General features: G+C 42.4%; 1 protein-coding gene across 1 annotated transcript; it reads right to left on the bottom strand.

The window, feature by feature from the left end:
• Nucleotides 1-652: 652 nt before the first annotated feature.
• On the bottom strand, nt 653-14,337 carry ZNF367 (zinc finger protein 367). The gene is made up of 5 exons (XM_050945939.1): nt 13,123-14,337; nt 10,614-10,764; nt 4,088-4,207; nt 3,635-3,773; nt 653-2,213 (listed from the first exon to the last, which is right to left on the bottom strand). The coding sequence occupies exons 1-5, from the start codon at nt 13,450-13,452 to the stop codon at nt 1,976-1,978; spliced, it is 978 nt and encodes a 325-aa protein (XP_050801896.1). The 5' UTR covers nt 13,453-14,337; the 3' UTR covers nt 653-1,975.
• Nucleotides 14,338-19,043: the final 4,706 nt, after the last annotated feature.

Here is a 19,043-nt window from a genome sequence, read left to right as displayed (position 1 = left end):
TGTGGGCATGCATGGGGGTCTGCCCACGTCCAGCCACTTGAAGGATTAGGGCCCAACACTGTTAGTCTTAAGGGTTTTACAGCTACTGCCTTGGAATTGTCAAGTAGTTGTATGGCCAGAGAAGAGCACTTTGCTTTAATTTTTTTTTTTTTAAGTTTGAGGCCAGATAAATTAAGGAAATGAACACAAGAAATCAAGAACTATATTGGCAAATCTAAAAAATCACCACCACTTAAAAGTTAGAATCTCTCTGACCACTGTTTAGTTAAGTGCACCAACTCAATTCTAAACATGTACCAGGTTAATAAAATGCATGCCATTATAGGCATCAGTTATTAGAAAAACTGAATTCAAGAATAGCAGTCTCTGCTGCAATCATGTTAGATTTCTGAAACATCTGTCCTCATCTAATCAGTTTTTAAAAAAAAAAAATTACTCAAGTCTTAAATACTTTTCCCTCCCTCTCACACTAACAGGAAAAATAGCTCCCCTTCACATCTATATTTTCTGGTTGTGTTGTGATAAGAGGGAGGAGTCTATAGCCTGGGTAATGTTATGAACTACAGAAGCAGGTCAAAATTGAAGATAACTGAATTTGTTGTTAATAGGCACTAAACCAACAGCCTAACATTAAAAAAAATTCAGGAGCATGCCCAATTCACCAAATTTATTATCTGTTAGTATATTATGCATCTCTGGTTATATGCTGCTCAAAAGAAAGGCAAAATAAGACCATGAGACAAGCCTGTTGTATTGTAAGTCAGATAAAACCAATATAAAACATGAGGTGATGAGGATGTGCTGCTAAACTTGCTTTTCGGTTTGTGCTTGAGATCACTAAGCCGTGTTCTGTAACTTCATTTATTTGGGAAAGATATGAAACCACACAATTTAAACACACTTACAACTATCTCTGGAAGCCTAGTTTCTAGTTGAGCAGCAAATATTCTTCTGCAGTGTTTAACTGATAGCTGTACTACACTTAGTGAACACAAACTTGACATCTTATCCTGAAGTAAAGCAATAAGGTGGCTTTATGCAATTAAAAAAAGAATATGGAGGCTTCTATTTGCTAATATTCATATAAAAGCAGAACTTTAAAACGTAGTGTTAGCTAATAAGATTTCTAAATAGTTTACTACAAATCAATACCACCCTGTAAATACCCACTTTATTAACAAAACAAGTGCCAAATCTCATTACAGGGTCCAAAACATCTGAGAAATACTACCAATTGTTACCTTTATGTCTAGACTTTGCAAGGCAAATCATTCATTTTCAAATAAGCCCGACAATGTGCAAAAGTTCCCAACAGCATGTGCTAGGAATAACAAGTGCTACTCAGATCAAGAGATTCTACTGAAATCTCAAGTCTAAAATAAGATAGCGAAGTCAGTCTCATGCTATAGGCAGTCACAGTGAAGATCCTGAACTCTCAGTTTCTACATAACCAGTTTCTTCCCTGCCTCAAGTTAGAACTTTTGCCCTCTTCTCAGTGATACTATGCAAAATATATTTCCATTAAAGACTTGGTTGCATCATTGCTTATTACAGTATTATCAAACATACTAAATGTAATTTTGTTTAAATAGTCAGATAAATAATCCTCCCTGTTACCTGTACAATTCTCCTATTCATATAGCATTATGTTCAGAAAGTGCTTCCTGTGAGAACTGCTTCAAATGAATGAATTAACCTTGCAAAAAATCTTAACTTTCCACAATATGCAATTTGTCAACCCTGCATTGTGCAGTCCCATATTTACAAAATACTTAAAAAACATCACATCTATCTTTTACCATACAAAAAAGTGCAATTCTCTCACCCCATCTTGTGGGGCAACAACATTCTTCATGAATTCTACAGAATAGCAGCCTATGATAAGCAAATAAGGTGCTTAGCTTATGCCCAGGATCTAACTGGTTAAGTACCACCAGGCAGTACATTTTATATACTGGCAGATTCAGTTCCTATGCTACTGTCGCATTGGTGCTCCAGCCAGATTTGCAAGCTCAATAAGAGCCAGTGCACCATGCAGGCGTTCACGCTGCTCCTGAAGGCGACGGCGGGCAGCGGAGGGAGCACTATTTTTTTCCTCCTCATCCTCTTCATCGGACTGAAGATACTCCATGGGATCTTGCTGTTCCTGGTCAGCTTTCTGAGCTGTTTTGCTTTTCAAAGTAGGAGTGCGCTGCTCTCTAGTCTCCCAATATCTGTGAGGTCAAAGTTTTACATATTTTATAAGCATCATCCAGCTTGCACAACAAGTTTCATTGAAAGCTGACAATCTTCCAAACTAGAATCTTAAAACATGATTGGATCATTCATTTCATTCTGATTGCTAATTTCTTAGTCCTTATTTTGTAGCATTTAAGCAAACAAAGCTTTCCACCTCAGGAAGATGATGTATGTGAGGACAGTTTGCTGAATACCATTTGACCTCTACAATGCAAATCCTTCTACATGTTGTTCCTAAACCTCCATCATAGATTCTAAGGCCTGGAAGGACCACTGTGATAATTTAGTCTGATCTCCTTAATAAATACAGGCCAGAGAACTTCCCTGAAATAGTTCCTATTTGAACTAGAGTTTCTTTTAGAAAAACACTCAATCTTGATTTAAAAGTTGCCAGTGATGGAGAATCCACCACAACCCTATGTATGCTGTTCCAAAGTCAGGAAGATAGGGAGTACTGTTATCCACATTTTACAGATAGAAACTTTAATGTCTCAGAAACTAAGATTAAATGACTAGCTTAGAAGTCAGTGGCAGTCAGGAACAGAATTCAAATCTCAAGTCCCAGTCCACTGCAAGACCTCTCTCTCAAGTCAGTCAACTCTTATTACACCTACCACCACCTTCCCTCATGCATGAGTATTCAACAGCATGAACACTGCAGCACTAAAGGACAGCACTGTATTAACAGCTTCTGCAATAAGCACAGAGCCACACAAAGGGCAAATCATATAGAGAAGGGAGAACAGATGAGAAGGCAAAAATCTATCCCAATGGGAGAGAAAGCTGAAGCAACTACCACTAGAGAAGTTAATTCTAACTTCTGGAATTTAAACAAATAGCACACTAGGGAACAGCTGAATCATTCAACCTGAAGAGAAAATGAACAGAGGAAGTGTGTTGTATTGTCTTTAGAGTCCAATGCTTTTATAGAGCATGTAGTAGTACATTCATCAAAATGAGACATCTGTGTAACCATGGAGGGAATCTTAAGAACTTTCTGAGAAACGGTCATGAGAAGTGCCTTGAAGTTTGACTTGGGGCGGTTGTACCAGTGAAAGGTACTAAAGTCAGTTTCTGATACTGATCATTTTAATTCTCTCAAAGGCTCTATGGATTAACCTTTGCTAGATTAACTTTCTCATGGGATAGCTGTGAAGAAATCAATACATTTAAGAACTGCAAGCTAAATACGACCTAGAGAAATAATGAGTCTTTAAAAATTGTTTCACATAAAAGTTGTATTAAAGTATTGTAATTCAAGAGGCATTTAAAAATAGTCTGAGATGACAAAACACCATGAGTGTAAAAGATTTTGGCTTCTACTGAAATTTCAAAAGTCAGTGCTCTAAGCATCTTAATAAATCATTCTAGATGGTCACAGCTTAAGAGAACTTACTTTGCTAGCCAGTCAGCAACAGCTTTATTGTCAGCCGTTTGTTTTTTACTCAGTCTGCCTGTGGGTTCTTCTCTCTTCAGTCTTGCATAGGGATGCTTGGGGCAATGACGGTTTGCATGTGTGAATCTGCTTAAACATCCTTAATAAAAGAGCAAAGACAATAATCTAGAAAAGCAGTTGTCCAACACGTAAGCCCAAAATTTAAAAAACTGTCATTATTAAATTAAACTTTCTTCCCTCTCTAAAATCTGGATTCGATTCAGCATAGAATGCCCTATAATCAAAAACTTTAGTTATACTTTTAAGAACTTTGCTTTTAAACTGACAAACGTTTATGTGGTTGCACACAGATTTATTTTCCCGCTTTTTAAAAGAGTATCTAAAATTGAGATCTAGGGCACATGTGGATGGTAGTACTAATACTATAGCCAAACTTGCCCACACTCTGCTTACCATTTTCTGAGCAGACAAAAGGCTTTTCTCCTGTGTGAAGACGTTGGTGTGTTTTGAGCTGCCCACTCTGAACAAAGGCTTTCCCACAATCTGGATAGTCACACAAATAAGGCCTTTCACCTAAAAAGAAAAAATTGTGTAGAATTTTAAGAGTTATAAATTCAAAAAGTCAGGACACCATCTAGTGATGGTTCATGACTCAGTGTTTCTGCTGAGGATCCCCTAAACCAAAGATGAAAAAACACATTCTTTGTGGAAAGAATTGTAGCCCAGAAACTGCAATAATCCACTTCCACAAGGACATCAAATTGAAATTTAGTCAGTTGAGTTCGTGTTTAAGTAGTCTTAGGTGCTACATGTCCCCTAATTTTCTTAACAATTAGACTTTTACAGTGATATTTTGCAATTTACACAGCCTTTCCAATGTTACTATATGAAAACCCACACAAATGAGAAACAAAGTGACAATACAAAGGAATAATAAACTGAGTTAACACAAAGTAAACAGCGACAAATATTCTCTCAACTTTCAGTTGCAACAATCTAGGTGTTACTTATAACAGGTAAGTAATTTTCAGACAGAAGGGAGATATGAGTGTCCCTATGTAGAACTGATAAATGAAATTGTTTTCAATTGTTCACTTTATTAACATAACTTCTGTTCACCATTCACTACACTTGCCTACACTGTAACTTCTGTTCCATATTGTAATTCAAACCCCATTTTAAAACACTCACTCCCTTTTGTAAAAGCTTCCTCCAACCTTCATTTTTGCAAACCCTGCTGTAATCTTATTAGTTTAGATGTGTGAATGAGGTATGTATGAATGATGGAATCAACCTCCAGCCCCAGCCTGTCCTGATGAGATAAAGTTCAAATACCAACGGCTGAAGACCTAGACAACAGCCCTAAACAAAGTAAGAAGCATCCACCCTAAAAAGAAAAGGACAACAGAAGGAAGATCAAAGCCAGGTTCAAGGCTGAAAGTCACGCCTGCAATTGATGGGTGATCAATCTAAACCCAGAGGCAGCGTGACACAGCAAGACCTATAGACTTTGAATCCAAACTAAAAGCCTATAAAAAAGGGTGAGATGGGTAACATTCTGCTGCCAACATGGAAGAATATCGGTGTCTGCCCAACAGAGATCCAGCTCAGCCTTGTGCCCAGCTTTCCTGGCCAGTTAGCTGCCACAAGCTACGAACTTAAGCTATCTTCAGGACTGGTAACTATGCAGCAGCTGCAGAACACCTGATGAATGTATGTGTGTGTGTATATATATATATATATATATATATATATGGGTAATAGGTATAATGTGTGTGTATAAGAATTAAAATATTAGTTATTAGTCATAAATTGTTATCATAATAAATGTGGCATGTTTGCCTTGCCCCCTTTAGTAAGATCCTGCTGGTTTTTACTGGTCTAGTATAATTGGTACAACACCTAATACAGCAGAAGTGATTATTTTGTGGTAAAATGCAGAAATCCTCTTGGATAATAAGCACAACGGATGTTTATATTATGGGGTGACCGATTTAATTTTTGTCTAGCAGGGGTAGGGCTGGAGGGCTTGCGGAGGCTAGAGCCACTCCAAAATTTGGCTTAGCTCCCTCACCCTTCTCAGAACTGGGCACCTGGCCAGCAGCCAACAATCTCCAGCCACCCAGCTGCTGTCTTGGCTGCAGTCTGCCTTTCTTTGGGAAGCTGATCCATGGCTGGCAGGATGCTGTGGGAGCTTGCCCAATGTTAGAGGTGGCTGTGCCTGAGTGGGTTTCCGCTGAGCTGGGGGAAATAGGGAACCTGTCTGTGCTGGTGCCTCTGGCTCAGGTGTGGGAGCTGCAGCTGCTGCACTGAACAATTGTTCAGGCTCTTGAGTGCTTGGCTTAAAGAGACAGGGCACTGACACACTCAGGTGCACACAATCTCCCATACACTTCTTCCAACACATACTCTCACATACACATGTATGTAGTAGTAGTAGTAGTAGTATTTCTTGGTACTTGCTGTCAAAACGCACCTATATTCTGTCATTTTATTCTTTCAAAGTTCATTAAGGATTACAGTACTGTTAGTTTTTTGACTGGACAGTGCATTTCACAATTTTATTTCTCTTATGCTTAAATTTAATTATTTGAGTAGTGAGTTCTAAAATAACTAGCCTGTCCTGGCTGGAGTAATTATCATTACTTTTACCATATTGTGCTTTGTCATTAATTATTTAAAGTGGTACAAACAAGTGAGTGTCTTTCTAGAATGTACGTTTAGCTTATACTCACTTTAGTAGTACAAATTTTAAAAAAATTAGCTAAACAACTTTAAACACTGTGCAGATGGTCACTTATTTTCAATTTGTATTTTTAATTATATTTGTAAAGTAACTTAATGCGTACGAAAATAAATGCAGTTCCAAGTCTGATACTAATAGTAATGGAGTCCAGTGTTAGTGAGTCACATACCTCTACCCCAATATAATGGCGACCCAATATAACCTGGGTTCGCTGTAACGCGGTAAAGCAGTGATTTGGGGGGGTGGAGCTGCACACTCTGGCAGATCAGCGTGTCTGGCTCCGACACGCTGCTCTGAGCGGCGTCTTATGGGTGGGAGGCGGGCAGGCAAGTGGGGTGAGGAGGCGAATGGGGAGGTGAGCGGCAGGCGGGGGCTGAAGAGGAATGTGGGCAGGAAGACAGAGAAAGGCTGTCGGGCAGAGGCGCGCCAGACAGACGATGAGGAGGCAAGTGGCGGACAGGTAGGCGTGGAGAGGAGTGGAGCGGCAGCCAGGCAGGTGGGAGTGCTGGGTGGATAGTGAGGAGACTAGTGGGGAGGCTGGTTTGTCCCAGGCCCTGCATCCCTCTAGGGACGGCTCCGACAAATTGCTCTGAGTGGGTGGCATGTTAAGGGTGCCGGGCCACGGGGTTGGATAAGGGGCTGAGGGTCTCCCAGGGTGGTCAAGGGACAAGGAGCAAGGGGGAGTTGGATGGGTCGGGCATTTGAGAGGTCAGACAGGGGGCAGAAGTAAGTGGTGGGTTGGATAGTGGGTGGGGACAGGCTGTTTAGGGAGGCACAGCCTTCTCTACCTGATATAACAACACAGTAAGATATTTTGGCTCCCAAGGACCGCGTTATATCGGGGTAGAGGTGTACATGATCATGACTGGTAAACAAATGCCAAAATAATTAGAAAAATAAAAAGGAGGGGAAAACCATGTTAAAATTAAGTAAATGTTTTTAGTGGAGGAAAAGATTGACTAAGAGAGAGTAGATAATAGCGGTAACATAGGGTATGTCTGTTAAAGAAAATAAGCATATTTCCTCTCTCTCTACTAAAGACAGAGTTCAGATCATCTAAACTTGTGTTTCGGCTCAAATTTATAGTTCAAGGTTTGGGATTATCTCGCTGTATTATTTCCTGATTGTTCTAAACTTACATATAAACTGAAAATATGGCTTTAATTTGTGTCTTTTTTTAACATAGTAATTAGATACAGTCCTCCTATCAGTTATTTTATGTGATCTCCCCCCGCCCCCTAAAAAACAAACAAACAAACAAACCCAAACAGCCTAGAGTTTTCAGGTGTCTAAGCAGCAACTGGAATCAGAGTAAAAGTTGCCCCCGCACCACCACCAAAATCTGAAATGGCACCCCTGCTTCCTCCCTCTGGTTCACATCCCCAGTGTGGCTCCCTGCCTGCTGCAGCTGCACATGCTCCGGCTCAAGCCAACACCACTTTGGTTTGCAAACTAGCTGGGGCTCAGGAGCCACACAGACCCAGCATCCATTCCCCCCGCCCCTGCCCACTGCCGCTAAAGATTGAGCACAGAGCAGAAGCTGTCCAGGTAATGCCTTCTATAGCACCTATGTGCTCAGTTACCTCTTTCTCGCGCTGAGGCCCCCCTGCTCCAGATTGAGTTTTTGTATCATGGCTCTGAGTCTCCAAATATCTTAATCTGCCACGTGCAAATGGTTAAATTTTAAAATATAATACAGTACTTTCTCCAATTTAAGGTAATTAGCTATTAATATTATTTAACCAGTGATTTTTCTCCAGAAGTTTGCATTTGTTTATTTTATTGGCTTAATTATTTTTTTCCTATTGGTTTTCTGTAAATAAATGTTGCACAAGTGAGCTACTATAGATGAAGTTTAAAACCAATCTGTAAATATATTTATTCCCCTTCTGAGGATAACCTGCACTTAAATTGTGTTTTGTTAAAAAATAAGCATGTATGCCCATAGCACATATAGGGTCCCCTGCCCTCCCAACTTTCATTCTAGCCCACCTCAACCCCGCACTGGGAAGAGGCTGGAGCAGCCCCTGTTGTCTAGTACATGAAGGACGGCACTCGGTTGAAGTTATGTTCTAAATCTGTAGTACAGTTCACAATTCTACCACTAGGTGATACTCAACAAATACAAGACGCAAAATTGGCCAAAAGAAACATGATTGCTAATATTTCAGAAATAAGGCTCTGATTACAATGGAAGTTAGGAGTCTAAATACCTTTGGGGATCTGGGACTAAGTCCTAAGAGAAAAAGGGGTTGCGCAGAGTATTTCCTGGACTCACACAGAAGCAAGAGCTTGATATGGATTTGGAGGGAGTGACGTGTGAATGGGGTTAGCAATATGCTACTCATGTTAAAGGACAGAAGCCTTTTTGGAGCCATTCTACCATTGGTTGGGTTGCCATATGACTGCTTAGTAGTAGCTGCCAGAGGTTTTGGAGAGGCAGGAAATACAACTTTGGACTGTAGCATTGTTTCCCCTAAACCTCCACAATCAAATCTGAAGCAGGGCAAGGTTCACCACCACAATGCAGTTCTAATACGAATAGTAATGAAGTCCAATGTTAGTGAGTCACATACATCTCTACCCTGATATAACACGGGTTCACAGTAATGCGGTAAAGCAGTGCTCTGGGAGGCAGAGCTGCATGCTCATGCTATGTGCTACTCATGCTACCCTTTACAGAGCCCCAATAGCTAGGCAGTTCCAGGAAGATTGCAAAAAGAACTTCAGAATGTCTTCTCTTCCCAGCTATTTGCTGTCTGCTGTGCACAGAAAAGTGTTAAGACCTTCAGTTATACAGGCAAACTACCACTAAAGTCAAGGGGAGTTTGCCTAAGAAAGGACATCAGGATTTAGAGGCAGAATATTAGGTGAGCTGAAGACAAATGTGCAAATAATAAATACAGCTAATAATTTCTGCCTTCCTGTTCTACAGTGAAAATTCAAAAGTAAATAAAATGGGCAAACAGTCTTTTTGTGAGATGTAACTGGCCAAATCTAGTATTGTAGTAAATCTATACTAGTCAATGAAGTGTCATCACCAAGGATAAATCTTACCCAACGAGTTTTCCATCAAGACAATCTGAAGTGGTTAGCACTTCAGGGATGGAAGTTTAACATTAGCAAGGAAAATGAAATACAAAGACATCTTGTGTGTGACCAAAACAGAATAGAGAAATTGGTGTTTAATACTGGCAGGCAGAATTGCCTTATTTGATCCAGAAAAATAGACCACAGGACGCAAGTTATTTTGGAGGTATTATCAAGTATTGTGACATTTTATTGCAGAATACAATGTCATGTATAAAAGAAATCTGTTCAATTATTATAAAGGAAAAATGAATCTCGCTTTTCAAAAGCAAGATGGGTCCAGTTTGTCAATGCATAATGTTTTAGCAAAAAATTAGCCATTTTTCTGTAACACATTATTTTTCCCAAAAAAGATGCAGTTAGGTGCTAGTCATGTGGTCAAAGGTCTGTGTTAAGATAGGAGGAAAAAACTGCTGACTAATAGCTAGAGCTGAGCAAAACAGAGCATCTAGATAAAGAAAGTTTAAAAAAAAACAGAACTGATCTCCCTTAAACTAAATGCATGTTAACTTCATAATTATTAAATAACTAATCATAGGAAGAGATTTTATCCTTAAATTTAAGCCAGAAACATATTTCAGCATCAAATAAATACAAAAAGAAGGGATGGTAATGAAGAAAATGAGTGGGCAGGGTCTATTTAAAGCTAGTCAAAAAAATTAAGCTTAAAATATAGCTGGCCTAAGGCTCCCGACAATTTTTAGATTTATTAACATTTTCCTTCTCTGCACTCACCCTTCCATTGTTGTGTGAAAGACCCACACAAGAGGGAAACAGAGAAAAGAAAGTGAAAAGTACTGTCAGATATATAGAATAAAACTAAGAAAAAAAACCACTACTCTGTCTTTTTCAGTTACTAAGTGTAACATGTAACTAGAGCAGAGGGAAGCCTCTCTAAATGTTTCTTTTTACCATAACAATGCTGGTTGCTCTGCCACAATTACTCCAGTATAAAACACAAGCAGTTATACAAAGATGACATTTTTTTGAATTTTTGACCACACTAACAGGCCTCAGGGAAAAAAAGTAGTCCATTCAATAACTAGACCAGAGTACTAATTGTAAGAATGAAAAGTTCCAAGCTAAAATCTTAACTACTAGATAAATGTTTTCTGTGCACAACATTACATTCCTTTCACTTACCAGTGTGAGTTCTTTTGTGTGCTTGTAAAGATTTCTCTCGTGGAAACACCCTGTTGCAGATGTTACAACGGATTCGGCTGGATGAATGCTCTCCCTCACTTATTAGATCTCGCACTGTGTCTGCTCTTGGTCGGCCACGTCTAATACCATCCTATTAAAAAACCCACACTCTTAAGAAACTGCATAGTTTGTTTAAAAAAATATCAATATAGTACCTGTGGACACAAATGATTCAGTCCAAGGGAAGCTTTTCTAAACAGGAACTACTTTCTTGAAACAAAGTGAATATGTACCAACACATCAGGAAAATACAGTTGTTTAATAGCTTTTATTTTCCTCCATCATAATTATTCACCAAGCATTAAAAGAACCACATCAAGAAATTTAAATCCATAGCAACTATTTTTTCCTGAAAAAAAGTTAATCACAAAGCTCCAGTTTAAAAGGGATTACACAGATTTAACATTAACTCTTTAACCGGTTTGTCTGAACACCCATGAACAATTGTTTAAAAATAAGGACGACATGAGAGCACAGCAAATCTGAAGTCTGCGAATATCTGGCACCCTAAAGTATGTTGTTATGGTAGGAGTCACCAGATGGCCCTATTACATAGTTTAAAAAATAGTTCACTGTGTATGAGCTCTGTTCAGTTTTCAACTAAATGTTACATTGTTTTTAATTCTGTGATATAGTTTCTTTTTGGGGTAGCCACTGCAAGCAGCAGCACAATTTGCTCTCTTCCTTAGTCTCTAAGGTAAGTAAATTCTTGGGACAGAGTTGCTCCCTGGGAACCAGGTATTGGTGTTTGACTTAGATTCCTGAAAAAGAGGATTGCCTGTGCACTACTTGAGTACTCTTGATAAATATAGCGTCAATAAAAACCATCACTGATTTCATCTCCCACGATGAAACCTACTTGCACAGCACTATCATCTTGGCAGAGGGAAGACTATTGTATGATCTAGAATATTTTGGAAAGACTTTTTGTAACTTTTAAAATATATCAGACTAATTAATCTAGCTCCTATCTCAGGGAGCATCAGGATTGAGAGTCCCCACCTGCTAAATGTCTCCCTTTCCCTACTACTGACAGCATGAAATTATTATTGAAAGTATCAAGGCCATTCCAACTTTGGATCAGTTAGACAGCGCATAACAAAACAGGCAACATTTATCAAGACTGAACAGCTCCACTTATGAAAATGAAAGAACTACCACATCATGCATAGTCCTTTTAGCTGACAGATTGATTTGAGCACATTTTTAAACTTCAGGTCCAGAAAAGAGGTGGCAATAGCATTTGTATTAAAACAAATACAAGGAAGTTCTTCTTCACACAATGCACAGTCAACTTGTGGAACTCCTTACCTGAGGAGGTTGTGAAGCCTGGGACTATAACAGCGTTTAAAAGAGAACTGGAAAAATTCATGGTGGTTAAGTCCATAAATGGCTATTAGCCAGGATGGGTAAGTCTTGAAATGCATTGTTCTGAGATTTATACAACTCAGCTAAGTTTCTATTTACATTATCACTGTAATCCACATTTTTAGTAATGCCCACTTTGGAGGATTCCTCTTTTAACACTGGGACATAAAAGATTGTTTTAGAGGGGGCTGACTCTTGAAAGAACTCAGCCAGACAGCTGATTTGTAGAAGAATCATGTATTTAAATATCTACATTCCACCAACTGCAAGCAGGAGTTGAGAGGAAGTTTGAATGCGACAAAATTACCTCCTCACACTTCACGTTTGGCAGGGGTTGCAGTACAACAGAGATTATTAGCTTCCATACAGATTCAGCTGTTACCGAGGCTGGGGGTGGGAAGTAAGGAGCACAGCTGGACTCTCAGGGCCGGGCTGGCTTTGCTGGGTCGGCAGTTTGGAGAAGCATTTTTACTTGGAAGCTGAGCATGTGGTCTGGAATCAGCGAGAACAGCTGGCGTCTCACGGAGCATTTGTACAGAGGCACCGTGCGGGGCGGGCCTGCACTGCAGAGGCTGCAATGGGCCACGTGTTGCTAACAGGTGAAATTCTACCACTGTAACGACCCCCATACCCAGCTTACAGAGGCGGCGTCAGATCACCGGCCCACGTTCCCCGCAGCTCTGCTCCGAGCCCCGCCCCCGGCCGAACCCTAGGCTCACAGGCGGACATTCCGCAGCGCGCCTGCGCACAGGAGCGGAGCCAGAGCACTGTCGCGCCCCCCCAGCCAACATGTGACACAGGCAAACAGCAACCGAGCACAGCGCGGGTATTATTTTGGCGCGAGAATGTGTCGTCACCGGCGCACGAACCGCGCCCGGAAGTGACTTAACTTGAAATCGGGGGTGGTGGCCAGAGATTCACCCTTTAAACCCGACAGACGCTCGGCGCCCGCCCTTCCCAATGCCCACCAGGGCCCCGCGGCGGCAGCGCCTCCCCCATCCCCGCTCTGGCCCAAAGCTCCTATGGTTACTGGTTTAACCCCATCGTGCCCAGCTCCCTGGCATGCTCCCTCCGGACTCACCTTCAGGTGGCTGCCGCCGCCGCCGCTATCTGGGCTGCCCGCCTCCTCATCCTCCCCGCTAGAGGTTCTGACCACCCCCACTCGAGGCTGCTGGACGGAGGAGGGAGCGGTGGCGCTACTGGGGCTGAGGGTCACGTTGTGCGCGTTTTCCCCCCAGCGCCAGGGATACACCATGAAGTCACTGAAGCCGGGGCTGGTGGGGACAGGCGCGGCGGGTGCCGGCTCCTCGCCCCCCCGGGATAGTTTAATCGGGGTGGTTTTGATAACGGAGACTAAGACACGCTTCGGGGAGTCCTGGCAGAAAATCACCGGGGGCGGCCTCTCCGCCATCGCAAGCCCCTCGCAGGCAGCGGGGCGGGCAATCTCCGTGGCGGCTCAGGCCCGCCCTCCCGGGCGCGGAGATCTCACCCTACAGCCGCCCGATCCGCCTCAGCCACTCATCGCCGGCCGGTCCTCTCTGGGTCTCAGTGTCTCCGCTCCCGCTCCAGCCGCCGACCTGCAGACGCGCCGTGTCAGCGGCGACCGCCGGCCATGGCAGCAGCCCGCGGAGAAGCGGCTGTACCTGCACTTCTCTCGTTTGCGGCGGTGTCGGCTGCACAGTGACCTCGGTCACAAGAGAACCCGAACCGCCGCCGCGACCCCTCCGAACCTGCAGGTAGCCCGGCCCCTGCCGAGCCCAAGATTTTCCCGCGTTACATTTCGCGCCTGGGCGGAACCAATCACCGAATCTCGTTGATACATAACGGAGTGACAGCCAAGTCCAGGCAATCACCTGTGAGAAAATGGCCAGTCACGCCCAAGGGGGCGGGATGTGGGCGGGGCTAGGTAACTTCCCGGCCTCGCCGTTGGCTAGCGAGCTCTCCGGCAACAGAATTCGAAACTTCTTGGGATCGCGGGCCAGCGGCGGCGAGCCAAGCGATGCTCCGCCCTGCACTAGCGGCGCCTTTCTGAAGGAGCTGGTCGGGTGCTGATTGGGCCGCAGAAGGTAGGAGGCAGGGCCATCGTGGCGTTATGGTGGGGTGTAAAGAGGCAGGGCTGGTTGCGGAGTTTGGCGCGCGATGTTGTTTTATTGTCTTGGCCAATCATGGACGCAGAATATAGTTTCCCGCGCGCTTTCACCATTTATGACGTCTCTTGCTTTGTGTCACCTGTTCATCTTAAAGGAGATAGGTGGAGGTATTGCTGGGGCTGCTAGCGGCTTCCCCCCCCGACTAGTGTAACTATGGACCGCCCGCTCCAGCCTACACCCTCGCCTCGCTCCGTGCCAGGGTCCCGCTTGCTGCTGCGGGCGCAGCCCTTCTCTCCCTCGCTGGGCTAGGCACCGACTGGCCTCTGGGCCGCTGCAAGCGGCGGTACGTACCCTGTCCGGCGGGCGGCGAGCAGCCCTGCCAGCGCCTGCATACAGCCCTGTGCTGCGGACGTGGCCGCGTCTGCTGACTTCGGGCACCTAGTGTCCCAAGCAGTGTGACAGCGCCCCGCGACAGGAGAAGTAACAAGCACAGCGGGCGCGCTCTTCATCTGATGGTCCCGTACTCCAGCTTTTCTCCGCAACCTGCAAGGCTGAACCTGACTTTCATTAGACAAACAGGCAAGCCGGACCCTCCCATGATTCTCTCAGCTCTGGGAGCCCGAGCTTGAAGAGGAGGTCCTGGCAGGCTCTGATGGGCAGGCCGGGACTGCTGCCTTCTCCGCTCTGCCTAGAAAACAAAGTTCCCCAAGGGGATCTTTATTAACGTTGTGTTTGCCCCGAGACATGGAGGGCGCATTTTACAACGATTCGTTTAAAACAAAATTAAAAATGTTAGCCAGAAGAATAAATAGTTGCCATCGATATATTGGTTGATGCAAACTGCCCAGTCGTTGTAGATACTTCCATGCAGAAGTGAGTGTATGCTTTTCAAGTGTCAGAACCATTGTCCTAGGAAAGCAGCATTATCAAAAGGAAAAATAAAATTTGCCTGTGCTTTGAAGACTCTGTTCTCTCAAATATCTCACCAGAGATTGCATTTTAAAGTTATTCCTGTTCATATTGCAATGGCATCTAAAGTAGGGTGACCAGACAGCAAGTGTGAAAAATCGGGACGGGTGAGAGGTAATAGGGGCTTATATTAAAAAAAAAAAAAAAAAAAGACTCAAATCTACAAAATCGGGACAGCTGGTCACCCTAATCTAAAGGCTCCAATCAGGATAATTTCCTACATACTGCACATCAGATGCCCGGTCTTCATCTGTTTCAATTAATGTGTTTTTTTTTTTAAACGTGTGCAAGTCAGTTTCAGCAACCACAAACAAGCCCTCATCTTGATATACTTGGGAGAACAGTTTGCCACTGGGATGTACAACTCTAGTTAGAGCATCCTAAATAATTCAGAACTCTTATTGTGTACTGTCAGAAGTAACCCATAGCTGCAATGGAATTGTATTAGTGTGCTCCAAGGTGAACGCAGTTTGTAATCTATATCAAGAGAATTATTTGCTGAGTGAGTTAACCTTTCTAGTCTAATCAAATGTACAGACAAGTTTGTTCCATTCTGTGATTCTAGGCATGTAGCCAATTTCTTGCATTGTTATTTTGCAGTGTAATCGCTGCAATTAGTTTCTTGATATTTGTCCATTGAGATGTCTTCCCAAAATAACACAGCATATTGAAGGGTTCTAATCCAATTTGTTATTGATTCAGTTACTTCTTCTATCTTCACAATACGGAGTAATCATAGATGTGTCCAAAATATGAAAAATGTTGTTTTGAATAAAAGTGCTCCAGCATTGATTGAAGTACTTGGGATCTTTCTTTCATATGTATAACACACACTTCGTATTCCAAAACATAAATTAGTAATAAAGTTTCTATCTTTACAAGAGAGCACGTGATTCTGTATGACCAAAAAGATTCCCACGTTTCATCCAATATGTAAATTGTAGCAACAAATTGTCTGAAGATGGACAGTGAAATTGCTCTTGAATAATTTAGCATTACACCATGATTAATTGTGTAAAAAAATTGGTTGAACCAATCTAACCATTGCTAACATATCTGAGCATCTGCTACCATGGACACTTACATTCCAAAAGAATCTCATTTAAATTAATACTACTCCACATGGATCCAGCAATTCACACTAGCAGATTGCATTACAGACCCAGGGCCTGTATCAGCTTTTACTTTATCCATTTGAAATTTTCTTTTAAAAAGGGTTCAAAGCTGGTAAGCATGAAGACATAACCTGTGAAGCTTGTTCATCTTTAATACATAATAAATACTACCTATCCAGCTTATAAAAAATCAGTGGTTATATTAGAAAATGTATTAACAGATTAAGAGAAAAGATTTGGAAATAGATACTCCAGTATATTTGAATTTATGCAGTATATACCTAAAAGGATAATTGCATTCCTTTTTTACTCATTGTCATTGGTCTGGTCAAGCTCCCCCTTCTGGACATTCACCAGGCTGCTGTGTTTGGTTCACTTCCCACACACTGGACTCATATGATTTTAAGCTCCCTTTGTCTGGGCAGGCTTCAGTCATCTCTTCCATTAGTCTTTCTGGCACACTCTGGCTACGTCTACACTACAGGATAAATTTGAATTAGCTTAAACCGATTTTATAAAACAGATATTATAAAGTTGATTGTGCGTGTCCACACTAGGCACATTAATTCGGTGGTGTGCGTCCATGGTCCAAGGCTAGCGTAGATTTCTGGAGCGGTGCACTGTGGGTAGCTGCTGTAAAATAATGAGGCCAATAACTTCGATTTGCGTCCACACTAACCCTAATCCGATATAGTAATATCGATTTTAGCATTACTCCTCTTGTTTTGTAGGAGTACAGAAATCGATTTAAAGAGCCCTTTAAATCGATATAAAGAGCAGTGTAGTGTGGATGGGTGCAGCGTTAAATCGATTTAATGCTGTTAAAATCGGTTTAACAGCGTAGTGTAGACCAGGCCTCTCTTTGGTATCCCTGCTGGAAGTGGGAGCTCACAGCCCAGCTTCCTTAGGGCCCTATGACTAGTGTTGACCCTCTACTTTCCAGTAGCTTAAGCACTCCCTTTCCCAGAGGTCAGAGCTCCACTTTGTGGGCAATCTGGTGTACAGTTTAAATCTTCAGGAACATGTGATAGTTGAAGCAAAAATAGACTGAAAAAGAAATTCTAAACCAGTCATACTTTATGCAGATAGGCACAAGATATACACAGCTGTGTGGGAAAACAACAAAATCTGTACACAAATCCTGGCCACAGTGTCCTCACTCCAAGAGTCCCTCAGTTAGTGTCTGTTAAGAGGAGTCCAGAATTCCGCTGCACCCCATCTCCTCCTTCCTTCCTTCTGCTCAGTCTTTCCTTCTTGTTCAGGTCTCTTTTCACTCTCTGCTGCCCACAGTACTTTCAGAAATTGTATTAATTCTGTCTTCTTCTTAAAGAAGTTTCATACAATATCACATAAATATTTTCATTTTTAATACAATGGAGTTCTAAACATACTTAATTCAATAATGTTTAACTTAATTTAAGAAGGTTTGTTCAGGATATTGCCATATCTGTCTGTCATGGTATAATTCCCCACTCTGAACCTTAGCGTCCAAAAGATGGGGTACCAGCATGAATTCCTCTAAGCTCAATTACCAGCTTGGTACTTGTAGCGCTGCCACCAACCAGGAATTCCAGTGCCTGGTACACTCTGGTCCCCCCAAAACCTTGCCTGGGGACCCTCAAGACCCAGACCCTCTGGATCTTAACACAAGGAAAGTAAACTCTTTCCCCCCTTTGCCTCTCCCAGGCTTCCCCTCCCTGGGTTACCCTGGAAGATCACTGTGATTCAAATTCCTTGAATCTTGAAACAGAGAGGAAAATCCATCTTCCCCCCTCCTTCTCTCTCCCCCTCCCAGACTTTCCCTGAGAGAGAAAGTAATCCTAACACAGAGAGAAAATAACCTCTCTCCCCCTTCCCTCCTTTTTCCCCACCAATTCTCTGGTGGATCCAGACCCAGTCCCCTGGGGTCTCACCAGAATAAAAAAACAATCAGGTTCTTAAACAAGAGAAGCTTTTAATTAAAGAGGGAAAAACAGTAAAAATTATCTTTGTAAATTTAAGATGGAATATGTACAGGGTCTTTCAGCTATAGACACTGGGAATACCCTCCCAGCCTAAGTATACAAGTACAAATTAAAATCCTTTCAGCAAAATACAAATTTGAACTCCTTCCAGCCAAATACACATTTGCAAATAAAGAAAACAAACATAAGCCTAACTCGCCTTATCTACCTAGTACTCACTATTCTGAACTTATAAGAGCCTGTATCAGGGAGATTGGAGAGAAACCTGGTTGCACGTCTGGTCCCTCTGAGCCCCCAGAGTGAACAACAACCAAACACTAACAGCACACACACAAACTTCCCTCCCACAAGATTTGAAAGTATCCTGTCCCCTGATTGGTCCTCTGGTCAGGTGACAGCCGGCTCACTGATCTTGTTAACCCTTTACAGGCAAAAGAGAGATGAAGTACTTCTGTTCTATTAACTCTTACTTATCTGTTTATGACACTGTCACAAACAGTTACCCAACAAAAAAGTTTTAGTACTAATACCATTTTCCTTATGCTCTGCCAACATCCCTCACTGCTGGCCCATTCGCACTCTTCCTTCAACTAGTATAGTTAGTATCAAATTGCTTTTGTAGCACAGAGAGTACTTGTGTACCACTTGCCAGCCAGCCAGCAAGCTAGACAACAGCCAAGTGGAAATTACTGTGAGCAGTAAAAAAAAAACCTCTTAAACATGCAGTATGTGAGCCATGTTTAGGAATGCAAGGGTGATAAGTGTGAGGGGAAGAACAAGGTTTTCAGACAGGCTATAGGCAGCAGGCTAGATGTACTAGAACCCTGCATGGGACTAGTGTAGAGCCCTGCAGTGGGACTGGGA

Source organism: Gopherus flavomarginatus, chromosome 3 (assembly GCF_025201925.1).
Source record: "Gopherus flavomarginatus isolate rGopFla2 chromosome 3, rGopFla2.mat.asm, whole genome shotgun sequence".
NCBI lineage: Eukaryota > Metazoa > Chordata > Testudines > Testudinidae > Gopherus > Gopherus flavomarginatus.
Note: the sequence above shows the minus strand (reverse complement) of the source record. Positions and strands in the feature narration are given on the sequence as shown.

What these genes read in the sequence shown, in the direction of transcription:
- ZNF367 (XM_050945939.1), bottom strand. Translation starts at nt 13,452, where the DNA reads ATGGCGGAGAGGCCGCCCCCGGTGATTTTCTGCCAGGACTCCCCGAAG. An exon ending in GCGGCGGCAGCCACCTGAAG is followed by an intron (nt 10,765 to 13,122) that starts GTGAGTCCGGAG and finishes GTTTTTTAATAG; the next exon opens with GATGGTATTAGACGTGGCCG. An exon ending in TTTTGTCTGCTCAGAAAATG is followed by an intron (nt 3,774 to 4,087) that starts GTAAGCAGAGTG and finishes TCTTTTATTAAG; the next exon opens with GATGTTTAAGCAGATTCACA.